Source organism: Halichoerus grypus, chromosome 2 (assembly GCF_964656455.1).
Source record: "Halichoerus grypus chromosome 2, mHalGry1.hap1.1, whole genome shotgun sequence".
In the NCBI taxonomy this organism is placed as follows: Eukaryota; Metazoa; Chordata; class Mammalia; order Carnivora; family Phocidae; genus Halichoerus; species Halichoerus grypus.
In genome coordinates, this window is record NC_135713.1 from 7174779 (window position 1) to 7197334 (window position 22556).

General features: G+C 42.8%; 1 protein-coding gene across 8 annotated transcripts in view; it reads right to left on the reverse strand.

The window, feature by feature from the left end:
- The window catches only part of SEMA5A (semaphorin 5A), a 479512-nt gene that overhangs the window by 229961 nt on the left and 226995 nt on the right, over positions 1 to 22556 (reverse strand). For all 8 annotated transcript variants that reach the window (XR_013445480.1, XR_013445478.1, XR_013445479.1 and 5 more), the window contains one exon: positions 21467 to 21512. Coding sequence is in view for 4 of the 8 variants with exons in the window: in XM_036104506.2 (XP_035960399.2) it covers positions 21467 to 21512 (46 nt within the window). In the remaining 4 variants the exon portion in view is untranslated. The remainder of the gene's footprint in view (positions 1 to 21466; positions 21513 to 22556) is intronic.

Below are 22556 nucleotides of genomic sequence, written 5' to 3' on the forward strand. Positions count from 1 at the left end.
CTGAAATGGCCCCATCATTGTATGATTTCCAAACTATTACCGGAATATTGTAGTAATGCGCTCTCCCAGCCTTCAGGGCTGCCCACTGAGGAATGGAGGCCATTAGCCTAAGTAAATACTCTCATATGGAGCTGTTAGGAGTGTGGGATCAACCAGCTAGTCATCTGGACAGGCTTGACAAGCCAAGCCCACAGTCAATGGGCCACTGAAGGCACAGAGTGAGCGAGATTTGCTGCACTCTCAATATTAATTAAACGCTGAGAACGAGCCCAACTGTTCAGAAGAAGGGGACTCCATAGCCACTGGCCGTGCAAACCTCAGCCTCTTAGAGCGGAAAGGGCCCTCGGAGACCATCTGTGCATCTGGTCTAATCTGGTTGGGATGGAGGAAAGCAAGGTAAGAATAGCGGCAGGAGAGTGTTGAAGAAACAGCCTGGCATGAAGGGGGACAGTTCAAATAAAAGTGCCAGCATTTGATTTGGGGGAGAGTATAGACAGGCAGCAAATAATGAGAGCAGGAGAAACAGCCAGTGAAGACACAGGGGGGAGGTTTGGGTTCAACCGTAGGAGGGCAAGCACGTTGGGGACACATCCCGGGGACTCTCTCAGAGCTGGCCTTGTGTCTGCGTCAGCTTCCTGTCCCCGGCTGGGCACGGTGGTGGAGCGAGGAAGGAGGGCGTTAAGCAGGGAGGCTGGGCAGAGGAGTAGCCCTGGTGACCCTCGCCGCCTTGGCAGGGAGGCTCAGGGGCCAAGTGGAACCACCCCTTTAGGCAGAGCCTTAGGCAGAACTCCACCCTTTGTAAACACCTGTTACTTGAACAGGTTTGGGGAAGGAGGCCATAAATAATGTAACACATTTCTCCACTTTCTTATCAGGAACTATAAAAAGCCAGAGAATATTTACAAGAAAAACTTGGCAGTGATGATTATGAATGGACAAGAGCCACACGTCACGCTTCCTTTTTCCCATACGGGGCAGGACCAGGGATGTCCTCACGCCGCTGAATTACAACAGGCGGGGAACTCTGGAAGCCCTTCTTCAGGGGCCGAGCTCACCGGAGAACCAATAGTTCCCAGTGCTCTCACCTTGGGACATTACTACCATCCTAAAACGACTTCCAAAATGTGAACAGAAAGAGAACTGCAGTCCCACCCTCTCACTCCCCCCACTTGCCAAGGATCGTGTGCTTACCTGCCTGAGGGATTTGGGGATACTGTGCAGCACCCATTGGCACAGCAGGGCAAGCCGAGCTGCGAGCACCTCGTGTGGCCCCCGGGGAGGTGTGCTCCAGGACAGCACTGAGATGGCACTAGGACAAAGGAGCTCTCTGACATCATCGACCCCCGCATCCATCTAAGGTCACGTGCACTCAAGAAAGGGGCCAGTGGGCAGACGCAGCTCCTTCCACGCACCACTGGCCATTGGCTTTGCCAGAGAAAACCCATTCCTCCCACTTCTGACTTGGGAAAGGCAGAGTTGACATTTGTCTCTGTTTTCTCTGATCCTGTTCACGTATCTCTTTGCCTTTTTGTCAGAAAGCATTCATCACCGTCATTGTGTGATGTGGGGACAGAGCCACGTTTCGCCACTGAGGGTGATTTTGCCGCCCAAGGGGCATCGGGCACCGTCTGTAGACATTTGTGGTCACGGCTGGGGAGCAAGGGACTTCTGGCATCCGGCGAACAGAGGACAGCGCGGCAGCCTCTGTCCCATGTCCTATAATGCACAGGACAGCCCCCCAGAACAAAGAATTATCTGACCTAAATGTCCGTGGTGTTACGGTTAGGAAACCCTAAGGTAGAGAAAAAGAGGAACAGTCATTTTTTTAAATCTTGCAGTCATAACACAAGGAGAGCCTCGTGGCACCACGAACAGGCAGAACCTCTTCAAAACCATGATGCATAAACTAGGGAAGATGTTCTTCCAAAGAGTCCCCACCTACCACCTGCATTGGGCTGAATGGTGGCTTTCCAAAACACATAGCCACCTGGGACCTGGAATGTGACCTCATTTGGAGATAGGATCTTTGCAAATCTAATTAAGGATCTCCAGATCTCAGAGATCATACTAGATGATCCAGTGGGCCCTCAATCCAATGACAAGTGTCCTTATAAGAAAAAGGCAAGGGAGGGGCGCCTAGGTGGCTCAGTCGTTAAGCGTCTGCCTTCGGCTCAGGTCATGATCCCAGGGTCCTGGGATCGAGCCCCACATCGGGCTCCCTGCTCCGCGGGAAGCCTGCTTCTCCCTCTCCCACTCCCCCTGCTTGTGTTCCCTCTCTCGCTGTGTCTGTCACATAAATAAATAAAATCTTTAAAAAAAAAAAAAAGAAAAAGAAGAAAAAGGCAAGGGATATCTGAGACACTCTGACACACAGAAGGCCACAGGAAGATGGAGCAGAGATTGGACCAACAAGCCAGCCACTCCTGGAACCACCAGAAGCTGGAAGAGACAAAGGAGGACTCTCCCCTAGAATCTTCGGCAAGAGTGTGGTCCTGCTAACACTTCAGTTTCAGACCGCTGGCATCCAGACCTCTAAGAGAATAAATTTTTACTTTTTAAGCCATTAAACATGTAAGAGCTGTCCAGCAGCCCTAGCATACTAATACGCTACTAGAAGAATAATATGCCAGACTTAACTTGTGTTCTCTCTAATGGACAGAAATGCTTGGTTTAAATGTGACTTCCAAGTGAATTTTGGGAGATCTGTATTTATAAGCCAAGCATGTGTCTCATGAGCTAAGTGACTCCCTCAACCAATGGTAACGTTTGTTTTAAACAGAAGAAAATCACACTTGGTATGGGCATCAGACCCAACACTCTAAAGACAGCCTCTTCTCCCAAAGGGTGGACTAATTTTAGGCAGCAAACTCATAAGCATCAGGAGTCTCAAAGTAAGTGTACATGGGCATTCAAATCTGTCTGAAGAAGGTTTAATGTAAGCAGCAGACAGAAGTAAAATCATTTTAACCAAGCTCTTAGGACTGTCTTTGTAACAAGTGATAAAAACTCAACTCCAATCAGTTTAGAGCTAAAGCTGTCAAATATTTTGTAACTGGGAAGTATAAGATATGAAAACCAGATTCAGACTAGCCCAAAGATTCAGAGCATGCCAAAAGAATTCAATGGTGTCAGTTCCTGGTTATGATGGGCTCTGCTGGGTCTTAATCTTGGGCGGATACCGCACAGTGACAAGATGGCCACAAGCAGCCTACAGCTCACACCATCCTTCCAGCTCATGATTGCAAAGAAGAGAGATTATCCCCATTTCTCTCAGGGCATATTCCGAAGTCCCGAAAGGCCACTAATTAGCTGCACTTGGGTCATTTTCAGAACCCTGGGTAAGGACCTGGGATACGATTACGAGGCTTCCCGGGTCAGCAGCCCACCCGTGAGATACAGGAATTAGAAGCCATGTGCATTAGTCCCCCGTGGCTGCTCTAATGAATGGCCATAAACTTGGCAGCTTAAATCAACAGACTTTTCGTCTCTCACAGTTCTAGAGGTCAGAAGTCAGAAATCCGTATCACTGGACCAAAATCAAGGGGTCAGCCGAGCCACGCTCCCTGCAGAGGCCCCAGGGGAGAACCTTATCCTTTCCAGCCTTTGGTGGCTGTTGCACGCCTTGGCTTGTGGCCACATCACTCCCGTCTTCAAGGCCAGCCTCTTCCAGTCTCTCTCCGCTCCATGTTCACGGGGATTTCTCCTCTGCATGCAGTTGTCAAATACCACTCCACTCCCCTCCTAAAGTAACACTTGCGAGTACACTTAGGACGTGCTCATGTAATCCAAGACAGCTGCCCCATCCCGAGATTCTTAGCCACAGTTTTGCCACGTAAGGTAACATTCACAGGATTCAGGGATTAGAACATGGACATCTTCTGGGGAGCCAATTTTTAACCTACCACACCATGTCACCAGCAATACTGCCAGAATCACAGACAGGGGGGCCCTGATAATCCCAGAAAGAAAAGAGAGAGGCGAGCAGTGACAGATGCCCCGCACAGGCTAGAGCATGGGCTTGCTCTATGAACCCTGCTGCGGATCCTCTGGGTACAGTGATGTCATCACACGTTTGAACTGCCACAGAAGCCAAACTGAATCTCATCCCTGCTTTATCTTCACAGTGACGCTATGGGGCAGATAGTGCTGAAAAGAGCATGCTTCCTTTCATGCTCATGAACCTGGCTCATTCATGGCTGTTTCTCAGAGTAGATGGGCAATGATCACCAAGGTATGATCCCAGGTACCAAAGAAGCATCGAAGGTTCCATGATACGAACGTGAGCCAATTTAGACGAACACAATGCTTTAAAAACTAAGACAGAACCAGCTACTGTCAAGTGTAGAAATCTGATGTGTACCTGCTAGGAGAGCAGGGAACTGTGTGGATGGTAGAAAAGGAGATGGAACACCCATTCCTTCAGCATGTCTTCCCTGACTCACAGGAGGCTCAAGCCAAGAGAACAGAACGGGAACCCTTAACAAACGCTAATTATAATATGGAAAGAAGTTTTGAAACCAGGCTTAAATTATGGTTTTTTTTGCTTTTTGGGTTTGTTTTTTTTTTGCTTTCTTCGTGAGTCTATTTAAACTGATTAGCTTTTGCCCACGCTAAAAAAAAAAAAAAAAAAGAAAGCATATATACAGCAAACAATCTGGAAAATTACAATAAAGTATAAAAAGGAAAATCCAAACCACCTACCACATGAAGATCACCACTGCTAATTAACTTATCTCAAAAAATAAATTTAATTTATATATGAAGAAGAAAAAGAAGCTGAGATCAAACTGAAAGAATGCCCAAACTTCCTATTTCTTTACCAAACTTACAAACCCCAAAACATTCCTAAAAGGTACCATTAAAAAAAAAAAAAAAGTTGTAAACATGTAGAGGATGAGGTCAGCAATGCAGCTGTTTAATTTTCCACCATATTTCTTTAAAGAGATGTGGTCTATATACACAATGGAATACTACACGGCCATCTAAAAGAATGAAATCTCGCCATTTGTAATGATGTGGATGGTACTAGAGGATATTATGCTAAGCAAAATAAGTCAGTCAGAGAAGGACAAATACCGTAGGATTTCACTCATGTGGAATTTAAGAAACAAAACATGAACATAAGGGAAGGGAAGGAAAAACAAAATTAGAGGAAAACAGAAGGAGGGAAACAGTAAGAGACTCTTAATTGTAGGAAACAAACAGGGTTGCTAAAGGGCAGGTGGGTGGGGTGATGGGATACCTGGGTGATGGGCATTAAGAAGGGCACGTGATATGATGAGCACTGGGTGTTACATGCAACTGATGAATCACTAAATTCTACCTCTGAAACTAATAATATGCTATATGTTAATTAAGTTGAATTTAAATTAAAAATTTTTAAAAATAAAGAGCACATTCATGTGTCCATGTAGTAAAACTTAGATCCGCTATTTAAGAAGAATCAGAAGAACCAAATAAAAAACAATCCTTTTCATTTGTCTCTGTTGGCCATCTGTATGTTTTCTTTGAAAAAATGTCTATGTCTTCTGCCCATTTTTTAATTGGACCATTCATTTTCTGATTGTTGAGTTTGATAAGTTCTTTATAGATCGTGGATACTAACCCCTTATCAGATACATCATTTGCAAATATTGTCTCCCATTCCATATGCTGCCTCTTAATTTTGTTGACTGTTTCCTTTGCTGGGCAGAAGCTTTTTATCCTGATGAGGTCCCAATAGTTTATTTTTGCTTTTGTTTCCTTTGCCTCAGGAGATCTATCTAGAAAGAAGTTGCTATGGCCTATGTCAAAAAGGTTATGGTCTGTGTTCTCTTCTAGTATTTTTATGATTTCAGGTCTCACAGGGTAGGTGGGCGGGGGGGAAATAGGTGATGGGGATGAAGGAGGGCACTTGTTGTGATGAGCACTGGGTGTTGCTTCGAAGTGCTGACTCACTACATTGTGCGCCTGAAACCAATATTACACTGTATGTTAACTAACGGGAGTTTAGATAAAAACTTATAAAAAAAAAATCCTTGACAATTACAAAGTTTAACAAAGTTTATAACAAAGATTTACAAAGACAATAACAAAGTCTTGTAATAAAATATTTTGAAAAGGAACAAATTTTGAAATCTAAGCTTGTTTTTACCATGATACTCAAAGAAAGCCAGAAAGGAGAAGATGAATATTTATCCAGCAGAATATCCCATTCATGAGACAAATAACTTGTTAGGGAAAAATAAAATAAGCATCACTGAAAATTGATTGTATTGTGAACGATAAATAACTCCTAAAAAATTACACACAAATAAAAACTGCGGCCCTTGTGTTTCACCCACATTTGTTGCTTTTGCTTTTTATATTCAAAATCATCCCAAGTTTGTGTTATATTTGGAGTACCATTTACTTGTATACTTATTATTTATCTTGGTTTCCCCAAAGAATTTCTAATTGCATTTCTACTTTTCCTTTTGATCAAAATAATCTTCATATAATTAACCACTTGTGATCTGAATTAAAACTATCTACTTTCTTCTTAAAGGCATTTTTATGGAACCCTCTAATTTCATTTTGCATAATTTCTGATGAGTCGTATATGTGAGACCTCATACTTTTATTTCTGTGAATTCTTTCTTGACCTCTGTTGTTTTCTTTTCCGTGGCAGCCTTCTCATGCCTTAAGAATAAATTATCATGTTGATTTTTTTTTTTAAAGATTGTATTTATTTATTTGACAGAGAGAGAGAGATAGCGAGACCAGGAACACAAGCAGGGGGAGTGGGAGAGGGAGAAGCAGGCCCCTCCACCGAGCAGGGAGCCCAATGCGGGGCTCAATCCCAGGACCCTGGGATCATGACCCGAGCCAAAGGCAGACACTTAACGACTGAGCCACCCAGGCACCCCGATACTATTTTTTACCTTAAGTTAAACATACACTTAATTTATAAAGAAATCTACAAGAGCTAAAATAAAAGACTCAAGTAAGCCCTCTATGTTGGGTCCCACACACTGCTCAAAGTAAGAACGTTCAACCCTTTTATGGTCTATTTTGACATTTATCTCCACATCTCTAAATAATATAATTTTACTGTGGTTTCTTAATATTTTTTTTTCAGCTGAAAATATCACTAACTGGCTCCTTTTTCAACCTATCCTATCAATACCCCCATCAATATATATACCTCTTCTTGTTCCTATTTTCTCAGTGTTGTTTTATCGTAATTCTGCTTGGATATTCAACATTTACATATTTATGACTTGTCAATACTATTCACAGAGGTGCCATAAAGTAAGAAATGTTTCTCAAAACAGTTTTGTTTTTCTTGGAGTTAATAATGGTCTTGTCTTAGTTTGTTCAGGCTACTATAACAAAACACCATAAACTGGGTAGTTTATAAAACACAGAAACTTATTTCTCACTGTTCTGGAGGCTGGAAAGTCCAAAATCAAGGTGCTGGCAGATTGGGTGTCTGGTGGGGGTCTACTTCCTGCTCATAGATAGTGCTTTTCTCTGTAACCTAACACGGTGGAAGAGAGGTCTCTGGGATCTCTTTTATAAGGGTACTAATCTCATTCATGAGGGCTCTCTCCTCATGACTGACTCACTACCCAAACACCTCATGTTCAAACCCCATCCCATTGGCGGCTAAGTTCTAATATATGAATTTGGAGGTTGGCGGGGGGACACAAACATTCAGTCATAGTAGGACTCTGGTTTCTTTTTCTATGTACTTATTACTAATTTATCCCCCAATGCCCAGCTATAAGTTTGCGTTTTCTCCAAATACATTCTTTTTTTATTAAAAAAAAAAAAAAAATAGGCTCCATGCCCAATACAGAGCTTGAACTCATAACCCTGAGATCAGGACCTGAGATGAAGAGTTAGACGCTCTACCAACTGAGCCATCCAGGTGCCCCTTCTCCAAATATATTCAAACACCTCCAGGATTCCAATATGGTTATCTTCCTGGAAGGATACCTTCTGACACCGTTCTACCTACTCCAACCTGCTCCTACAGCCAGAAGCACAATAATCCCACAACTACCTCTCTTTGCCCTCATCCTATTTGTCTCCCTCTCTCTCTTGTAGGAGCCTCTATTGCAGGCCCGGTGTAGTAATCATATACTGTTCACATATGTTCCTTCGCTTTCCATCTCTCACTCTAGCCAACTTTGTTGGAGATTTCATCAAATTTATTTTCTAATTGACCGCTGACATCATTTTATCACTCATATTTTAAACATAATCTGTGAAGGACTTTAATAGACTACACATTTTATTTTCCCTGTTTCATGGATGCAGTATCTTCTCTGATTTCAGAAAACATTAATGGCAACTTCTTGTTTCTATTTCCTCCAAGTTTCTCCTTCAGTTGGTTTTATCACCTATTTTTCATAATGGGAACTGTAAAAAAAAAAAAAAAAACAGAGCTGGGTACATGAATTGCCTTGTAGAAGAGGAGTTACCAGTGCCCATTATGCTGGATGTGACTTTCTTGGGTTAGAATAACTACTAATGTCAATATCCTTACGGTTCAACTTGTAGCCTATTAAATACTGACAAATGTGTATTCTAAACGTCAGCATGAACGTAAAGTATATGTCAGCATGAACACCACACACAGGGGAGAGGAGCTGGGATCACATGGACTTACACTTAATTTCCACTTTCACACAGATTGTATACAGATTTACACTTAATTTCCATTTTTTAAACGAGAGATCTAAGCTATTTCTGGGTACCTCCAGGTTTGTTATGTTCTAAACCCAAGCCTCCATCTTCTATCAGGGCAACACAGGACTCCTGTGCTGCTGTATTAAGGGAGGGAAGGTCTGGAAATCTAACTGCTCCTTCCATTGCCTCCTGCTTTCTTTGGTTTCCACTGAAAAATCAGCTGTCGATCGTATTTCTACTCCACTGAGGGATGTGTGTCTTTTTTCTCCCCACTCTGGTTCTTTTTAAGATGTTTCTCTTTGCCATTGGTTTTTAGCAGTTTGACCATAATGTGTCTAGATGTGGTCTTATATTATTTATCATTCTTGGTCCCTGCTGAACGTCTAACCCTGGTAAATGAGGTCTTTAATCATTTCTGAAAAGTCTCAGCAATATTGCTGAGAATATAGCTACTGCTTTGCTTTCTCTCTTCTCCTTTTGAGGCTCGAATTATATGTGAGATAGAATTTTGAATGTATGATATTTGTCTCTTACCTTTAACATTTCTCCCCTAATTACTCTCTGTACCTCAGGCTAGATATTTTCCAGCAACTTATCTCCCAGTTTATTGTGCTAACTGGATCATCTGTGGGTTTAATTCTATTGCTTATTTTTACCTAATTTATCTGTCACAAGTCTTGCCTCTTCACACATCTGGAATATTTTACTGCAAGGCAACTGCAGAGACTCCGAATTATGCTACTTCCACCAAAGAATCTTCCTTCAGAGAGAGTTGCTTTGCTTTTCTGTTAAGCAGATGAGGGGCAGGAGGAGGTACAGGCAGGGACGGAGCTGAGTCAGGGCCGAAGTGTGGTCGGGGGAGATTCAATGAACTTCTGATTCATCTTTGTTTCTAGCGTATGGTCTTCCAGAGTTTTCAGTCAGGAACCTGCTGGCTATTTAGCTCTTTGGTCCTTTAACGTGGTGGGAAATTCCTTCCACTCTGCTTTAGCTTAGATCTTTAGCCATAGGACCATCACATTTTGGCAATCGCCTTCAGGGGGAAGACTGGCCATGTGTTTGAAGCCCACTGAGTCTTTAATTTTTGGCTACACCACTGTGTGAGAGCCAAATGTCTGTTGGTTTCTCTCTTTCTGAGCAGCAATCCACTGGGGGCTTAACCTCTACCTGAACCCAAAATAGATTCATCTTCTTTCACATATGACTTGTTCTTGTGAACTTGTAACATTTTAATATTGTCTCTGTCTTCAAAATTGTGTGTCAGGAAAGAGCTGAGGTAATCATTAGTATTCAGTCTTCCATATTTACTGAATAACTATAATATTTTCTTGAATCTCATTAAATATAATATTTGGAACTTTTTAAATGTCATGTTGTGTTCCTTGGACTATTACTGTATCATCTGAAGTAATTAGTTGTAGTTGGCATCTGGCTTTTACTACCATGTTCTGGGTTTTGGTATTCTCTGTTCCTGGATATTTCTAAATTTCCAAATAAAGGGTGCCTTCAAAAAATGTCTTCAAATTATTTGGGATACATATAAGATTCCATTCCTAGTGTTCATAGAGATTTTCCTTTTACATATCTTTATTGTCATTTAAATGCTACATTTTTATGGGTAGAAGAGCAGTATGCAGGGTGTCTCCACCTTCCTGAACCAGAAACTGATGTCTATACTTTGAAGACTACTTTTGATTTCAATGCTCTTTTACCCAAATGATGATTAAAAATTTTCAGCAAAGAAATTTACAAGGTCTTTGGACTTCAATTCATACATACCCATACCTATTTTGTTATTAAGTAGACTCTTTTTTTTAAGATTTTATTTATTTGACACAGAGAGAGGCAGCGAGGGAGAGAACACAAGCAGGGGGAGTGGGAGAGGGAGAAGCAGGCTCCCCGCCAAGCAGGGAGCCTGATGTGGGGCTCAATCCCAGGACCCTGGGATCATGACCTGAGCCGAAGGCAGACGCTTAACGACTGAGCCACCCAGGCACCCTAAGTAGACTCCTTCTAATAGTGAATATCTGAGTGGGCAACTTGCCTCTGTGCCTTCCAGAAAACATGTAAACAAAAATTGAGTATCCCCCAAAATTGAAAACAGGGTTGAACTTCAAGAATTAAACTGTACAATCAACCCATATAAAGTCATAGCAGAGATCGTATCCTGTCATTTGAAAGAGGCCGGCCCCTAAGCCCGTAAGAACTGATGCACACAGAGTAAGGACTGTGACCTAATGACAAAGTAACATCTCAACTCTAAAGGGTTAGCTATTAGAGAATAGGAAAAGGAGAGTCTGATACACATACATTAAACAAAGGCAGTGCCCATCACAGCTCTACTCACACTTATTCTATCCAACTCTATCAGAGTCACTGAATAAATTCAGGATGACAAACAGCCCCTATGCTAAAGAATCACCAAATCAGGAGATTCAGTCCAGTCACTATAGAGAATGGTAGGCCCATGTGACTCACATGTTTTTCATTTATATTTCTCCTTTGCTATTCATTTTCACTTGGCCCCGAGGTCACCGAATACCTAATTTCTTACCCGAACAAGAAATCCTTTACTTATCTCGGAAACAAAGGGTGCTTCTGGTATGTTGGCTTATCTATTTGTGTCAGCATTTGGGGAGAGGCACACAAATAAGGAAACCGAAAGCAGGGCAGAGAATCTAAGCAGGCCCATCATTCAGCGGTTCTGTCAGGGGCTGGGGCCACTTCTGCAATAGCAGTAGAAATGCATTTTAGATAAATGCAATGGACCCTTCCGTTTATCTACCAGCCGGCGACTGTCAGACAGTATCTGCTGCTGGCTCACAGAAACTTCCTGACTTTATTTCAGGAAACTAAAGGAGACACACAACTAAGAAAAATATTCATGCATCTTCAAATCAGTTTCTGGGGCATAAATTCAGAAATGGATAGGGAAAATCATTAAAGACGAAGGCATGCACAACACAACAGAATGCATTCAGTAATCAAGTATGTATTACTTTCTTTTTTCGAAGACACACAAATATTTCACTTCTTTGGTGACAGGGGCTGATACCTACGCAGGCAAGGTCTAGAATATCAGGACAAGCCTAAGTAAAATATGCAAACCTCCTGAGTAGTACACACTATAGTGGGTGTTCTTGGTGCCTTACCCGGCACTCCTTACAGAGCAGTGGCCCTTCCACTGGCTACTGGGAGCGCTGACCCATACTGGTTCACAGCTGCCCCCTTCTCTGAAAATTGCTCTTGGCTGATGAGAGCTACCTCGTTAGGAGACTATGTCACCACACCTCCCCCAAACACTAAAATCAGTAGCTAATGATTGAAAGACAAGTGGGAGTTGAGCATAAATCATCATACCCCCTGGCCTCAAAGGGGACCAACTGAGATTCCATCCAGGCTCCAGAATTCCCTTGGGATCAAGCTGAGGCTAGACTCCAGCTCAGAGCAAATCCTTGCCTACTTCCATTCTCTGCTATATTCCTCACTCCCCACCTGCTAAGAACATGCCCTCAACAGAGCACAAGCATACGGAATCCTGTCTCTGACTTCTAGGAAACCCAACCTAAAACCCAGGTATAACTCGTCATTATAAATTACCCACTACATTCCCTGTAAGCCAGCTGTCAACCACAGACGGTAAGGCAGCCCGTACCAATGAGTACAAGAAAGTAGCATACTGGTTAGTGATGAAGAGCCTGTTCCCCGGAGCCCAACATGCCCAGATCCATATCTTAGCTCAGTCACATGCCTGCTAGGCAGTGCTGGTTAAATCACATAAACTCTCCTGACTTCAACTCCTCCACTAAAAAATATTAAAAATAATATAACTTCAACCTTAATGATGTTGAGAGGGTGAAAGTCGAGACAGACGATGCATGTGAAGAGCTGAGTACGGAGTAAGGGTAGAGCGAGGGCCACCTGCTCTTGCTACTACTATTGACATCACGATTGCACGGCAACTGGGTCACTGCAGTTGCCTCAAATAAGCATAATGCCACGTTTCCGACTGTGGGAAAAGTTTTCCTTAAAGAAGAGGAATCCAGGAGCCATTTGAGCAATGACAGAATAAAGAGAAAGTAGAAGGATGGCGGACACGGAGATATTAATGCTGAAAGGAATGGCAGGGTTACTCCACTCTTCATCTTGGCTCTTGTCTCCAAAATACACCATGGAGAAAGCTGAGGTCCAAAGTGGTTTATTCAAAGTATCTCCACTTTGTTGTTTACAGAAATGCTGAAAGTGTGAATAAGTCTGTTTGTGTGTAGTAGAAAATTAGAATGGCAGTGATGGAGCGGGGGCGATGGAGAACAGGGAGCAGTAAGGGCATCCCTAGGGGCTAGTCTTGGTTTTCCTAGCACTGTCTGGGAGAAAATGCTAGTGCCTGCCACTATCCTAATGTCCCAGTTTTGTGCCTCTTCCTGGTTTTGCAAACTATACTTCCCATCCCCCCTTGCAGTTGACAGAGGCCATGTGACTGAGTGATGGCCGCTGGAATTAGGGCAGAAGGGAGATGTGCCACTTCCGGGCATGGCCCATATGATCTCCTCTGTGTGGTTTTCCATTCTTCCTTCCATGCTGCTCCTGCAGATGTGGGTTGAAGATGGGGGCACATAATGCAGAACATCCTGGGCTCTTGGATGGCAGCAAGGATCGGGGCCCCCACAGCCTCTGTGCTGCACTGTCATGCGAGTGAGTAATAGGCTTTGCGTGTGTGTTCAGCCACTGAGAGTACAGGACGGTCTGTAGACAGCAGTTAGCTCACCTTCACCGAGACTCTGAAACTAGTAAAATCCTACTTGTCATTACAAAATTCACATAAACAACCACAAATCCTCCAGGAAGTTATGAGAAAAGGAAAGTAAAGATGTTTGAATACATGGGTAGATAAACAGCACTTGAACAGGGAATGCTCCCCAAGAGTCCAGAATGTGGGGACGAAGGTCACCTGGGACCACGAAGGCATTGGGCATGGACTCAGAATAAACACAGCAACCAAATACCATCTGAAAAACTAAAAACAAAACAAAACAAAATACACTGCCTCGTATTGTGTTCACTCATCCGTTCAGGAAACACTGAGAACTTGCTATGTACCAGATACCATAACAAATCTTTCCTTAAAGGGTCACTTAGCAAATAGTTTAGACTTTGTAGGCAGAGCAGTCTCTGTGACAACTGGTCAACCCTGCTCTGCAGCAGAGGTAGACAATATATAAAACACATGGGTGTGTCTGCGCTCCAAGAAACATCAGGAACTATAATCCCAGGCAGGCAATATGCAAATGAATGGGCGTGGCCGTGTTCCAAGGAAACTTTAACTATGAGCCACAAGCCCTGGTTTGCAGACTCCTGAAAGGTTTTAGTAACAATGATCTCTATGATTCCTTCCACTTCCACAATACCATGATTTTAGGAACATGTTTGATAAAGAAAGGCAAAAATAAAGTTTAGAATTACGATTTCTGAGGACTACAGTAGAGACTGGTCTCTCCTTATTCGATATAAATATAAAACTTGATTTAAACAATTAGTCCATATGAATATCTCATTTGAATAGTTATTCTAAAATATTAAGTAATACATCATTCCTTAAATTATACAAAAGAATTCCAACAGAGGGTAGTTACATCATATTGTTATGACCTATCAGAGAGGTACTGACATTATAAATTGACTGAATTTATTTTTAAATTTAATCGCATACTGACAAAAGGAAGCCATCTAAACTCAAGAATTCCAGCAGCTTCTTTAGAAATGGCCACTAAGGTTTCATACATGTGTTTGGTTAAGTATATGAAGAAATCGAAAAAGAAAAGTTCCTTAAGCACATCAAAGATCTCACAGATTCAATGAAGTAATCTTAACTTCACAGACTAGGAAAGCGGCTTCATCAAAGCATGTAGGAGAGAGGCAGCGATGATCTAATGTGGGGTTTCAACATTGGCGCTACTACCACCCTGAGCCAGGATAGTCTTTGTGGAGTGGGGAGATGCTGCCCTGTGCATTGTAGGATACAGAGCAGCATCCCTGGTTTCCACCCACCGCATGCCCGTAGCGGCCCCCACCAGTGGCGAAAACCAGAGGTTCCCAGCAGGTTAAGCAGCCCCCAGTTGAGAAACACTGGTTTAGAAACTGTCTCAAGTTGAAAGTCAATTCCCCAAACCTAAAGATTCAGGAAACAAAGTCAACATGTACCTTAACTTCCAAGAGAAATCTCTACCAATATTGACCAGGTTGTCAGAGACTTAACAGTTTTTAACTCACAAATCGTGGAGAGGCAGGTGGCAAATTGGAACACAGATTTCAATTTTTCTGCTTATTCCAGCAGTTGTAAGTGAGAAATAGGCTGTGAATCCCTTTCCCTCAGTAAGAAAACAATATAAAAATGGATTTTGAGCCATTTCCCAGAAGAATATTAGCAAGATAGGGAGGCTAAATGAGCTGCAGCCCCTTTGTGTTCTTAGGACGCTCTTCAAGGAGTGTCTACCTTGGGCCATCCGAGGCACGATCCTAGATGGGAAAATGTTGTCAATTAGTCTTGAAGCCAGCTGCATTTTTATATTTTTCAAAAAGCTTCTTTGTTCTTGAAAAATAACTGCTGTGATCAAGGCAAGAAGAAAAGTGATGTTGAAGAGTTGAATCTGTTATCATGACAAGAAGTAGGAGAGATGCATAATGGTAAATGCCACATCTTCTATCACTATGCCTGATTGGTTTTCAAGATGCCATGGATAAATTTCAGCACTTGGGGGCCACGAGGAAACTTATCACAGCCTCTGAGTGGAAAGATGCCTTAGAAAGGATATCACATTGATAATCTGATTCTCCAGACACTGATGAAAAACAGGTTTTATTTCCTTAAATCAAAGCAACTCTTGATCTTTCGCTTTAATACAAAAGGTATGCCTGTTTGAAAATTGTAACAAATATTCTGCATATAGGCATTTTACCTCATGGTATATTTATATGTGCATATTTTTGTGGTGATGCCAAGAGACTTTCCTCAAACAGATCATGTTCACTCAGGGTAACAGAGGAATTCTGCCCCAACCCAATCCCGGCTCAAATCTTTTCTGCTCTAGAAACCCCTCCAGTGATGTCTCACCCTTGCTAGAGAGGCAAAGGGAACAAGAACTCTGATTCGGGGTGCTGTTGACTCCAGTTCCAGAATGCTTTCAGCACTGGGCTTGTCAGGCAATCTGAGTTTTCGAATTCTGAGGCCATCACCAAAGTCCATTTTTCTCACCAAGGGATTTTGGCACAGTTCCACAAGCTGAGCCCCAAGTCATGACCATGTCTGGATGGACAATGTGCTCTGACTCCCATGTGTAATGCCGACACCTTGCATCCCGTCCTCCCTTCACTGCTCCGGGAGGACTAACACCTGGCCCCTCCGCTTCTCCTCTCACCAAACAGCATAAACTGGGATCGCCAGTGTGGGGACCTGAGGAAGGGGAGAGGGAGAGGGTCCACTGAGAGGCGTTCATTGTGCTCCTGCTCTGGCCAAGAGCTCTGCTGGCTACTCTATGTAATGCAGGACATTGAATTTGGGGGACACTGACAGGGGACAGTCTCTAGAATTCCGTAACTACCACTCAGTAGGAGGAAAAGAAGGAACATTAATCAGCATCTTCTTTCTCGTTACTGATCCTAAAACACTGTCAAGGCAGGAGACGAATTCGGGGCAGAGGAACAGTGTAGAGCAGGACTGAGCAGAGAGGTGACTGGTGTGTCAGAAAGGAAGGAATCAGAGCCAGCAGTTAGCCCTTTCGTCCTAGAATCATCCTTTGGGGAGAGAGGGTGTATACACGTGTTGCTGGATGCCTCTTCCAGCAAGCGTTGCTCATTGCTCTAGTCTCTCGGTTGTGTTCCTTTCCTCAAATTTAGGGACAAAATATGAAGCTTACCTACACCCCACTAATGAGAAGTTTAGAAAATTAAAGAGCGAACATATTACTCGAAATCAACAGATATTTGTCTTGAGTCTACCACTTGCCAGGTAACCTAATCTAGTGATCCACTTCAACCGACACCAAGGAGACAGAAAGAGAACGCTCCTCACGACACAGAGTGAATTTCCATGTGAGACAGTAAGGGCTCGTCGGAAATAGAGGCTGTGAGGCTGTGAAATGCATCAGAGGGTCACCAACTCAAACTGACTTGGGATAAGTTACAAAGAGGGGGTAACTCGGGATCTGGCGCCTTTGGGGCTTTGGGGGACTCAGGATCGGTAGCCTTTTCTGAGATTAAGAAGAGGATGGGGTAAAAGTGTTTACCAGAGAGGACAGCAAGAGCAAATGCTTGCTGCTGGGGAAGAGCCTCCAGGTTAGGAAGCTATAAGCAGCTTGACATGACCTACCAGGAGGAGGCGCCTCAAGGGGATGGGGAGAGACATGAAAAAAGCTCATGGCCACCAGGAAGTGGACCCCGCTGTCACCCAGAGGGGGGCAAGATCAAATGAAGCCTTGTCGGGTGAGAAACAAGGGCTGTGCAGATTCTCAATTCTGATTCTCTCCACTTCGTTGCAATTTGTTTTTCCCTCATCTCAGCGTCCTTACTTTCTCGTGTTTAAACAATCATTTTTTTTATCTTTAATGAGAGAAGGAAGGAGGTAATTATTAGCCTGAGATATTAAAATTAATCCAGTTGATCCTTGTAGAAAATAACATTTCTACGACATAACTGAATGCATTCAAGTCATAAAGGCTTCTGCACACCCTTTCCATAATGGCACAGTCAACTAGGTAGCACCTGCCGTGCTGAGCTCCTGCACGGGGGCTAGTCCGAATCACAGTGTGCTCTGTGTGTAAAATCCACATGAGATTTTTACAGATTTAATGCAAAAAAAAAAAAAAGAAGAAGAAGAAGAAGAAGAAGAAACGTGACATCTCGTTAATTTCTTGCAATGAGTTCATATTGAAATAACATTTTTGATACGATGAGTTAAGACCAATATATTATTAAAAATAATCCCCATTTCTCTGTACTTAGTTGAATGTGACCACCAGTTTCAAACAACTAGCCATGAGGCCTGCATTATGTTTCTACTGGACAGCACCATTTATGACACGAGCACAACCCTCTGCTTATCCGTACGCCTCTCTTTTTAGTCACCCTTGGAAATCATCATCTAAATTAAAATAAATTATTCATAGAAATCAATAAGACCGCTTAACCAAAGACATGTAAGAAGGAACAGTCTGTCAGGAAGAACCGCAAGCTTTATCTCTCTCCACACTGAGTAAACAGTAGGCTTCCGAGCAGCACACACAACCACAAAATGTCCAAGAGGAGAGCTGTACTGTTTTGCACCAAAGGCAAGGTGACATCTGACGACTGTCACAAGGGCTGTGTTGTCAAAGCCCCTGTTCAGGAAGTCATGGTCTTCCTCCTCTGTGCTCTCTCTCACCAGGTGGTGATGCTGATGGGTTTTCCACAGTTCAGCTCCATCAATGACCTACCCTTGATTTCCACCAAAAGGACATCACGGCAACAGGAAGCAATGATGGGAAGAGCAACTTGGTTTCCCGCCCCCCACAGCAATGGCAGGCACACGTCCGTGGCGAAGGCATGGTCCGATTCTTTGCATCTCTTTATTTTGCAATAACTTAAAGAAAATTTGCAAGAAAAACACAGTGGACTCTAATAAGCCCTTCACCTAAATTCTTCGATTTCCCCATTAATTATTTTTATCACATTTGCTTCTTTCTCTCTGGGTGCACGTGTTATAATTTTTTAAATGATTTCAGAATATGTTGGAAAAACCATACCCTTTACCCCTACTTATCTCAGTAGGTTTGTCCAAAGACCAAGATCACTTCCCTACATAATCACATCACAGTTATCAAAATCAGAAAATAAATACATTTCTACTATCTCATCTACAGACATTTAAAAATTTCTTTTAAGATTTTATTTATTCATTTGCCAGAGAGAGAGAGAGAGCACAAGCTGGGGGAGCGGCAGAGAGAGAGGGAGAAGCAGGCTCCCCGCTGAGCAAGGAGCCTGATGCAGGACTCGATCCCAGGACTCTGGGATCATGACCTGAGCTGAAGGCAGATGCTCAACCGACTGAGCCACCCAGGCTTCCCCAGACATTAAAATTTTGCCAGTTGTCCCAACAGTGTCCTTGATAGCAAGAAAAAAATTTTTTTTTTCTGTTCCAAGATATGAGTTGGACCAAGTGTTTCATTTGATTGCCATGCCATTTTGTCTCCTTGATGAGGGACTAGCCCTTCTTTCTTTCCATGCCTTTCATGGCCTGGCGATTTTTGAAGAGTAGAGGCCAATATTTTATAGAATGCCCCTCAGTTTTGGTCTGTGTGATGTTCCTCCTGATGAAACTGGTTATAATCTGTAGTTCAAACATCAAGGAAATCCTGCTGTGTCCTTCTCTACATTCTATCGGGACACGTTTGCTGGCTCTTTGTCCCATTACGGGTGAAGGGACCTTTGATTACTTGGTTATGGTGAGACTGGCTGGGTTTCTTCACCATCAAAAGATAGTTTTCCTTTTATAATGAATAAATATGTTATAGGTAAATACTTTGAGACTACATAAATATCTTGGTCATCATCAAAGTCTCACCCATACATTTTCACAGCCATTGATCATTTGTGCCTGAATCAATTTTTAGTATCATGGTTGCCAAGTAACAATTTTGTAATTAAATCATTCCTTCAATATTTGTCAGCTGGCATTTACAGAAGGAAGAACGGTCCCTTCTGCCTCATCTGTGTACTTATTCAGTTATTTTGATGTTAGTATATCCTCATTGATTCTTAGTTTATTCAACATGTTATAAACTGAGACTGATTATACATCATGATTTAACAATCAAATTATCCCAGATTTCTTCAGTGAGCCCACTTCCAGCTGGCTCCTAGGACCTTCTGACCTGCCCTCATCATGCTTTGAATAGGTCCTTAATTCCTGAAACAACAAGATATTCCAGGCTTCTCTGGGACTTTCACTGCCCAGGGCCTGGAACCAGCTACTTCTCCAAGAAACTTTGGTTCCTATTAGTGGAGAATTAAATTTAGAAACTAAGAACTGTAGGGGCACCTGGGTGGCTCAGTCAGTTAAGCATCTACCTTCAGCTTGGGTCATGATCCCAGGGTCCTGGGACAGAGTCTCACATTGGGCTCCTTGCTCAGCAGGAGCCTTCTTCTCCCTCTCCCTTTGCCCCTCCCCGCCATTTATGGGCTCTCTCTCTCTCTCACATAAATAAAATCTTAAGGAAAAAAAAACAAGAACTGTGAACTGTACATTAAATGAGCTCATTGCTACTAGTATGCCAATGCTTCCAGACCCTCTCAGCCAAGACAACTAGGAGACAAGGAAATGAGTATGCACACGTAAACAAATGTTTGTACCCACATCTACATGCTCCACTTTTTCCCCACACACACTGTGGCAGATAATCTAGTATACCATGAGAATCAAAATGAGCATAATATATAGTTCCCATCTATTGAAAGATCTATACCTTTTATAAAAGACCATTGAAAAATCAGAGTTTTAAAGCAGTATTTTGGTTAAACTGCTGATCATTTTGATTACTTATTAATACATTCATGATTTTAACCAACAAATCAACTCATTTAAAGACTTATATACTAAATTGCAGCGGCAAGACAATTAATTCTCGGCTGGTGTGTTGAAATGATTAAGATAATAAGTCATTATTTGTCATTATCACTTTTAAAAACAAAAGCAATTAACATTTGCTGAGAAATTACTATGCCTTCTCCCTTTTGCACACCTTCCTTTATTTAATTTTAGCAGTGACACTGTGAGGATAATTAGTGCCTTGTGGCCATTGCACAGATGAGGAAACACACAGTTGCTGGGACGCATGAAGCTATATCCTAAACCCGGGTCTATAGATCTTCAGAGCCCTTGCTTTTTACCAAAATTAGCTCTGGCTTATTTTGAGGCCCTGGTGAATAAAAGATAGGTCTAATATTAAATCCTCACTCTGAAGTTTCCTGGATGTTCACAAATACCAGCATTACACAGAGAAGAAACTAGGATCAACTTCTCTCCACTACTTCTTAGAGCTTTAGTACAGGAGGGTGATAATAAAATTGGTTGAAGAACTTCTCCGAAGCTGCACAGCGCCCAGGAGTTCTGGCACATTCCGTGGAGGAGTTCCAGATGCTCAGCCAGGGAGATATTCATGTCCTCCTAACTCTCCCCTTGTCGAAGGAGACCCTGGTTACCAGACACTTCCACTAAAATACATATTCTATTCAGGCAGAAGGATCTCAGGCTGTTTCTTCAAACAGTAAAACCGGAAGGAGATAAATTGCATTTTTATTTGGTATTTTATCACTTATTCTTTGCTCTATGTGGTTTTTAACCCCTATATTCATATTGATATCATTATAAGCAATAAAGAGGAAACAAAGATGTCTTTCTAAGGAAACCGCCTTTTACAAAAATCTGATGGCTGAAGGCAGCAAACTAAATAATCAGCGACTCTTCTAACTGGGGGGAAGGGTGCTCCCAGACATTGAGGAGGTGTCCTTTGAATTATCTACCATTTGACAAAGAATAAATCGGGATGATGCCCATGAAAGGAAGGCTGCCCAGAAGGAGAAAAGGGCCAGTGGGGAAGGAAAGCAGGTGATGAGTCATGTCACACAGGGCAGCCAGGAGTCCTGCAGCCTGGCCCGCTGGGGAAATGCACCGCCCACTCTGCTGTGATTGGTACCTTAACAGACATCCATCTTCATGCCCTCCAACGGTAAGCTAATTGGGATGGAAAATGAAAGCTCGAGAAAGATAAATTGCACCTACCTGGATCAGAGACAAATCCTCAAGCTGTAACCTGAAGAGGTGGTTTCTACAAAATACAAAAAGAGAGTTTTATTTTTAATAGATGTAAAATATTACAGGTCATAAAAATTATGAGAACAAGGGAAAACAAAGTAATGATTTTTGGCTTCCTAAGCCTTCTCCTGCTAAGAATGTGTTTAGCATGTTTTTCCTTGCACCTCGGAGTTCAGAGAGGCATTCAATATGTCAACAGGTGCACATTTGGGATGGCAAGAAAGTTAAGGAATAAGGTGTGTGTGTGTGTGTGTGTTTGGTGTGTGACTAAGGTAAATCTCAATTACTAATTGACTCTCTTGTTCTACGTGGAAAGGACCAAAGGACGTGGGCAATGGATTCTGAAACTGAGTTTAAGTTAAGTAAGAGAATACAAAACCGTTCTTCACGAGTCTTCATTCTTAAAGATCACCTACATTCACCACGATTTACAATACAACACGTCCAGCTTTTGAATTCAACCATAGTCTGAGTATTAGAGTGTTCTCTCTTGTTGGATAGATTCAGCGTGTGCATGTTTAGAAGCATAAACTCATCAGTCTGCCATCAAGGGTTTGAAAGGGTCCCCCCCCCTGGCTGCCCAAGTGTGAAGCAAGAAAGCATAGAAAAGGGAACTATCTGTTTTCAACAATGAAGGCGAAGAACAATGAAATATGCAGTCGAGATCAGCATCGCAGGGGGGAAACACTAACATCAGTCACCATCAGGCTTTGCACTTTATCGCTGTAGCTTTCAGAAACACACTGGCCTCCCTCGGGGGCGACGCTCTGGCCTCGGACCCAGATCGTGACCGCCCCCTTCGACGCGTGCCGACCAGGAGCTAGTGCAGCCGGAGCCACATTCCGGGCCCCATGGAGGAGAAAGTGAGCCCAGGTGTGAACAGTAAGTGCAGGAGAACGGGCGTAGAATGGAAAGCAGATGCTATGAACACGTGAGTGGGGGGAGGGTCTCCAGGAAGCCGCTGTTTTCGTGTAACGGGCGCCCCACGATGATCTCCACGGCACTAAGAGAGTAAGGCAAGTGTCTCGACACCAGCCAGAAGCTGAAGTACATTATT